This window comes from Xenopus tropicalis, chromosome 8, assembly GCF_000004195.4.
Source record: "Xenopus tropicalis strain Nigerian chromosome 8, UCB_Xtro_10.0, whole genome shotgun sequence".
In the NCBI taxonomy this organism is placed as follows: Eukaryota; Metazoa; Chordata; class Amphibia; order Anura; family Pipidae; genus Xenopus; species Xenopus tropicalis.
Genome location: NC_030684.2, coordinates 37,551,861 through 37,558,969, shown reverse-complemented (window position 1 = coordinate 37,558,969; position 7,109 = coordinate 37,551,861). Strand labels below are relative to the sequence as shown.

Sequence of the window (7,109 nt, the reverse complement as noted above, 5' to 3'; positions counted from 1 at the left end):
TTGGCATTTTACTGCCAATAGATTTGCCACCTTAGTGCCACCTAGAACACTATATTTACTCTGCAGAAAGCATTACCCCATACCTGAGTAAACAGCCTTAGAAGCTCCCTCTGTTTGTTTAAGATTGGAGCTGCCATTTTAAGTAGCTTCCTGCTTGCAGCTCTAGCCTTGGTAGTTCAGACTACACATTCCTAAGGGAGGGGGGAGTGAGTTTTATGAATTCTTATGGGAGGTGGGAGCAGGAGAGGGGAAATAAATTCGCAGACTCTGGCCCCAGGAATGAAGGATTTTTTTGAGAGAGGTAGTCAGATACAGAAGAACGTGTTTACAAAAAAGGAGACAAGAAATCCTGTGTTTCTTTTGATAGAGGGCTTAGGGCTGTATTTACATAGCCCTTTCTGATAAAGCTTACTTAGTTTTTACCTTTCCTTCTCCTTTAGACTAAAATAATTGGTGTTGTCAGGAGGCCTGAAACACACAGGTCAGAATAAAAAAAAGACACTTGTAAAAACTGAGCCAGCATTAAGTTAGCACATACTCACACAATTTTATATTGCTAAAGTTCTGCTAATTTGACCAAAATAGCAATAAGCATTATTACATATTTGTTGATTAACCTGATCAATGGCACGCTGAGCTTGCCATTCACCCCCAGGTACAAAAAAGACCCAAGTATTATCTATGTCAGGGTGTTTTTCTTCTTATGATGTATAAAAAAAGGAGGCAATATGCCCGCAGACAAACAAGCACTATGAGGTAACTTGAGAAGGAATTCAAACTAGTATAATCATATTGTGAAATTAAAACTGCCTGCTAAATATGTAGCAATGCATACTCAAGTGCTTAATGGATAATGGAATTAGTAACTAAATGCACTCTGGGTCCAGTCCTGCATATTTACTGGTTTTAAAATTTTGTAAAAAAACAAGGAGGATCCTTGGTGTTAAAAGGGTAGTTTGCCTCTAAATTAATTTTAGAACGTGCAACTCCTAGTCACTGACCCCAGCATCCAAACTATTGCTCTGAGAGGCTATGATTTTAATGTTACACTTTATCACATTTTCTAGTTGGGCCTCTCCTGTTCAGGACTTTCATTTACACCACTGCTTGGTTGCAAGGGTAATTTGGACCCTAGCAACCAGAAAGCTGTTGAACTTTTTTTAAACTGGAAAGCTGCTGAACAAAAATAGATAATAACAGATGAAGCCAAAACTGAATTTTTAAGTTTTCTAACTAAAAGAATCTCTGTTTCTGCATGTCACATCTATTTTAAATGAGTGGACTATAAAGACTATGTGTATCTATATATAGCCGAGGGAAAAAAGGGATATATTGTTTTTCATGCAGATTCATTTCTTAACTAAGAGGGATTTCTAACATTAGCAAGGCCAGGGTCAAAAATGAACACCTATTCCATACACGATTGCCATTTATCAATCTAAACTACGAGATAACAGCAGGACAAGAAATATCTCAATTGCTTTTTTCGATTGCATGTTTTAAACATAGTTTAGGTCAATGGATGTGATTTTTTGGGTTTAAGATCACTGATCTATCTGATAGTGTGATCAAGCGAATAAAATGATTTAAAATGAAGATTTCCATCTGTCTTCAAAATAAAGCATTGCTAAAACCAAGAGAACTGTATATCCTGTCATTATTTTCCAAAGACATGGAATGTGAAGAGGTCTGTCATAGTGATTTAAGCCCAAACATACTAGGTTAAAGCTATCACTGAACTATTCCATCTACAGAGCAGCCTCTAGACACTCCCCCCCCCCCCCCATGCTTTGGCGCGCAGGGCAGGGGTGTGCGATGCAATGGGTCATTGCCCCCACCACTAATGACAAGCGGTGGGGGCAATGACAAAGGAGGAAGACTATGGGTAGGCAGGAGAGGCCTGGCGCCCCCTAATTGTTCAGTACAAATAAAACTTGCAGGATTTCAGAGGGTTTTATGCTAAAGTAAGATGTTCAATAATTATGCTGCTCTTTCCTGCACTTTTCACATTTAATAAAAGATCCTTTTTATGAAACTGTATTCAAATTATTATTCTTTAACCAAGATATGCACAAGGTTACAAAGATTTTTATGGAATATGAAAGATGATGCTAGAGCTGCCTGGTGGGAAACAGTAATGAAGATGAAGGCAACCATTCCATAGACCTTTAGCCTTTGCAGGGCAAGTAAAACCCACCAGCATATTTCTGTGAAGCCATTCAGACCGCTAGGGAACAAGGAACATCTCTCAGCAACCACAATGAGTCACTTGGCAAGACAAAAGTATTATGCACAAAATAAAATCATCAGGAACCACCTGCTATATTTTTCTGTCTAAAGAACAAAGTCACACCCTGCTTGAGTTGTTGAATTGTTAGTCTGAAGTTCATATGTAGTGAGAGTCAGATGTAAAAGTAAATTCCCATTGGATTCACTTGCATTTATACTGGTGAGAAGAAAACCCGATATATAAGGGTTGGTATTGGGAAGAAAAAACATTATCAGTTAGGCTGAAAAGCCATGTCTATCAAGACCAACCTATCAAAAATACTCTTACAAAATTGTGCGCTCTTTTCCTCCTCCTTCTCCAGTCTCGCTCCTACTTTCTTTTCCTCTCAGCTCTTGCTTTCTCTCTCACCCTCTATCCCTCTCCTGCTCCAACCCTCCATCCATCAAACGAAAGTCTCACTTGCTCTACGTCCTATTCCTTCTGACCCTCCCTCTGTCCCTCTCCGGTCCTTCTCTGTCTGCCGTCCCACCCTGCACACATCCATTCCAGTCGTGCTCCTCTGCCTCACGGACCCAAGGCCATCTCCCATAGACTCCATTATAATTGAATAATTTACATTTTTTTTCTCTGTAATAATAAAACAGTACCTTGTACTTGATCCCAACTAAGATATGATTAATCTTATTGGAGGCAAAAAAACCCTATTTGGTTTCATTAATATTTAAATGATCTTTTAGCAGACTTAAGGTATAGAGATCCAAACTATGGAAAGATCCTTATCTGGAAAACCACAGCAGTCTGGATAACAGGTCCCATACCTATACCGCAAATGAACAATAGCTGGCCTATTCGGTATAAAAAAGGCATTGTTGGCTTACCATTAGGCTTTGTGGGTATAAACCAATATAGTTCTTTCAAAATGATCACTAAAAATGTTTTGCCATTTCTTCCACAGAGGCAATCAAGGAAAAGAGAAATGATACCATATTTAAATAATGTTTAATTTGTAAACATATTAAACAGATACATGAGAGGGGTATGACCGGCACAAATACACTGTTTATTGGCATGAAAATATTTTCAGAAACACCACTTAATTACAATGTATTAATAGAGTGCCCATGTGAGTGTCCTCTCTATATTGTGCTATCTTACCCGTGCCAGATACAATTAGCAACCATCTTCATTTACCAAAAACCTCTGGGCCACTGCATTTTACTGCAAACTGCATGATCACAGGGCTTTCTAATAACAGTTCCTCTCAAATACAGAAGGCTCATAAATTGTCCTTGAACATTGTACCACATCAAAAAGTTCCTTTACCATGGTGCGCTTGGAAGTCAAGTGTAACATTACATTATGAAGTACACAAGGTAGAAAAAGCATATATTTGACAACGGATAAATACTGTCTAAACTCTTTGAAGCAGAGCTTGCCAAAAATGTACCGAAATAACTCCACTTATTGCACAATAGTGAGCAGCCGGCGATAGCTTTGCGATGCAGATAAATGCTGTGTGTAAGCTGCTGCAGGAATTGTGTATATTTAGTTAAGAAAACCTTGAGATCCTATGTTTGAGCCTTTCAGTACCAAGCCAATAACTAAACCAATCTTTGGATCCTTCCCCAGATCTGCTATCACATTCTGTTTTCCTCAGCTTCAGAAAAGCTGCTTTTATTACTTTGTACCTGATCTTTGTTAGTTCTCCATCTGCATCAGATGAAATTAGAAAAGCAACAGAAATATGGCAGTTATCATTTTCTGCTTCTTTTTTTCATTCATACTTTTAGATTTCCAATACAAGAATCACCTTGTAGCACTCCCCTTTGCTCAGTGTGGGCAGCATACACCTTTACAACTTTCACAATTAGAAATTATTATTTTTTGAAGCAGAGGTTATGTAACGTTGATATAAACCATAATCTGTCCCTTTAATTGTAATATCTATACTTGAAATACGACTGACCCAAACACAGGGTAGATCCTATCTACCCATATTTGAACTTTTCTTTTTCTTCTGGTTGTGCTAGCCCATCAGGTAAGGGCATTCAATATCTCCCAAATGGCTCTTCCAGATTTTTCGCCTCTCCTCTCTTTCAACTTTAGCAACAGGATGACCCTGAACTCTGGCTGCTGTGGAGATCTATGGTACGACCCAGCACAGAATGCTCCACCTGCTCCTCCACAGCCAATGCCTGCCTTACAGCTTCTTCAAATGCTCCATCCACATTTGTGTCATCTTTGGCGCTAGTTTCTAGGTATGGATATCCACCATTCTCATTGCACCAGGTCTCGGCATCCACAGTGCTTATCTCTCTTTCACTCTTGTCCACCTTGTTGCCCAGTACCACAAAAGGAAATCTATCAGGTTCCTTGACATCTGCATACAAAATAAACTCCTTTCTCCAGCTGCTTAGATTTTCAAAACTCTGCCTGTCGTCCACGCTAAAGGTTAACAGACAGCAATCCGCTCCACGGTAGAATGGTGTACGCAGACTCTTAAAGCGTTCTTGACCAGCTGTGTCCCATATCTGTAGGGTCACTAATCGGCCATCAACCTCCAAGTCCCGGTTAAGAAATTCCACTCCAATAGTGTGAAAAGCCTGAGAGTCAAATTTATTTGTGACGTACCGGTTCATAAGTGAGCTCTTTCCAACTCCACCATCCCCAAGAAGGATAACTTTGAGGAGCAAAGACTTCCCACTCATTGCTGTCCTCCTTAAAATTCACTGCAAGGAAGAGAGAGGGGTGGTTGCAAAGAGGTATAACATAAATGAAATAAAGCCTAAACAGTTTATCTTACTATTATTAAGAATGCTATTTAATGCAGATGTTGGTGTTGGATCACCAATCTGATAAAGAAAATGCATTGGGATATACCACCAGTAACTTTGCATGTGTTGTAAACTACAGTAGAACCCCAATTTTACATACTGGATTTAATGTTTTCTCGAAGACACAAGCTGTGTCTTTTTCTCCCAGAGCTTGTGTTTTCCAGGAATTTATGCCATTTTGACACCTTTGCCTAGTAAATGTAAAATCTTGGATCAACTGTACAACTTTCAGAATCCTGATTAACTAGTAGCCTCACAGAATTTTATATACAGTTCTGACCCTAGACATGCCCCTATTCCACTCCTATCCCACTATCATATGTATCAAAGTCCATGTGCATGTGCCAATCAGATGCCAAATGGGTAACCCCCCTTACCCTTAGCTTAGCTGCCATATTGGCAAAAAGTATTGACCAGTGGGCTAAGAACTTAGAAAAATGTAGAAGTAAACATGTTTCTATATAAGCAACAGAGGGCTGCTTCCCTTTGGTATGGAGCCATTGGGTGCATATTTAGAAATATGACCCTACCAGTCCATTCTTCCATTAATTTATTGTAGATGGGCGTGCACACATTATTGTATGTACAATGTTGTGTACAGAGGAGTGGGAGTGTACTCCAAAAAACACAAAAAACGGGCCCCAGCTGAACATGCTCTCCCCATTTCTTACTAAAGACTGTAATGGACCAACTTACAACTCGGTGCATTAGTTGGTGCCATTTCTGAGTTGCTACTAACACCTGCCAACAATCAATGTACCATATAGTAACAGTCCGGAAAGTTGGCGAACTTGATGGAAGGGGAACAAAACTAATTCAGTAAAAGAAAACTATTTCGAATGTATTATTTGGAAACAATAAGACACACGTAAATATAGGCAGAATCTATGCTCTGAATGAGCCTTTTATCTCACACTCCCCTTTTCATTTTAAATTGTTAGCTCCATTAAACAGAACCCTTTGTAACCTATTGTTACATATTTGTATGTAACTGGAATGCTTGATGTATACAGACTAGTACTAACAGACAGTGGAATAGTTGCCTCTTCATAAAAATACACTAAAGGGGAATTCTGGCTACCAAACCAAAATTTGTTAAAGAACTCAACATTTTTATGGTGAAATCCAGTGACAACAAAACAGTTCTTCTCTGTCTGCATCATCTGAAATCCTGGCAGGGGAGAAGGGACTAAAACACTGATGTTACAAATTGTAACAACTTCTCCACAGCTTACAGACAGCATGCAGGAACTACATAACCCACAATGCATTGCACAAAGATGTTCCTTTCCTTATTGACGTCACGTGTGCAGGGAATTGTGGGATTCGGAGGATGGAGGCTGAAGGCAGGCTGAGGACAGTCGACTACTGTTATATTTTATTTGAGTCCCAAAGTAGCCAGCCAGATCAGCAGGGGAACAGGAGGACAGGCTTAGGGAATAATATTATTACATTAAAAAATATGTTTACTGTTCAAAAAGCTTAAGTTGTGTTAGGGTGGAGTTCCCCTTTAATAATAGAAATAATAATAATTTGGCATACTATAGCAGATATACACACATAGGCTGAACCTTTGGAGCAGGCAGGACATTAATTGCGCAGCTCTGAGTTGTTGGCAGAAGAGCAAAGTAATGAGCACATTAATACTGAGCTGCTGCAGATATATATACAGTATGTACAGCCACTGCCTAGCAGCTACTCACCTTTTGCATTTGGAAGCCTTAGAAATACCCGCAGGAAAAGGCACACACAATTACTGTGCTGATCAGAAGGAATCAGTAGGTTTCTCCGGACGCAAGTGATCCACTAACAAACAGAGAAGTGAATGTGCAGATTTCTATAGTCAGCAGCATCAATATTCCCAGCAAGTGTTCAGCTGCTGAGGAAATGTACTGCGAGGAAATAAACAGGGAGCCATGGCAACGGCGGGAAGCAGGCACAAACGTGGCAGCGACACCTACAGGATGTAGAGGATATGTCAGTGTTGGAGCCGGGGGCGCAGAATGGAAAGGACACAGAAAAACAGAAAGGAGTGGGGTCTGGCG

General features: G+C 39.8%; 1 protein-coding gene across 1 annotated transcript; it reads right to left on the bottom strand.

The window, feature by feature from the left end:
* Positions 1-3,212: 3,212 nt before the first annotated feature.
* On the bottom strand, positions 3,213-6,840 carry rab9b (RAB9B, member RAS oncogene family). Its single transcript, NM_001079211.1, has 2 exons — positions 6,768-6,840; positions 3,213-4,959 (listed from the first exon to the last, which is right to left on the bottom strand). The coding sequence occupies exon 2, from the start codon at positions 4,936-4,938 to the stop codon at positions 4,333-4,335; it is 606 nt and encodes a 201-aa protein (NP_001072679.1). The 5' UTR covers positions 4,939-4,959; positions 6,768-6,840; the 3' UTR covers positions 3,213-4,332.
* Between the last annotated feature and the right edge of the window lie 269 nt (positions 6,841-7,109).

Excerpts from the sequence above, each read along its gene's own strand:
- rab9b (NM_001079211.1), bottom strand. The coding sequence starts at position 4,938 with ATGAGTGGGAAGTCTTTGCTCCTCAAAGTTATCCTTCTTGGGGATGGT.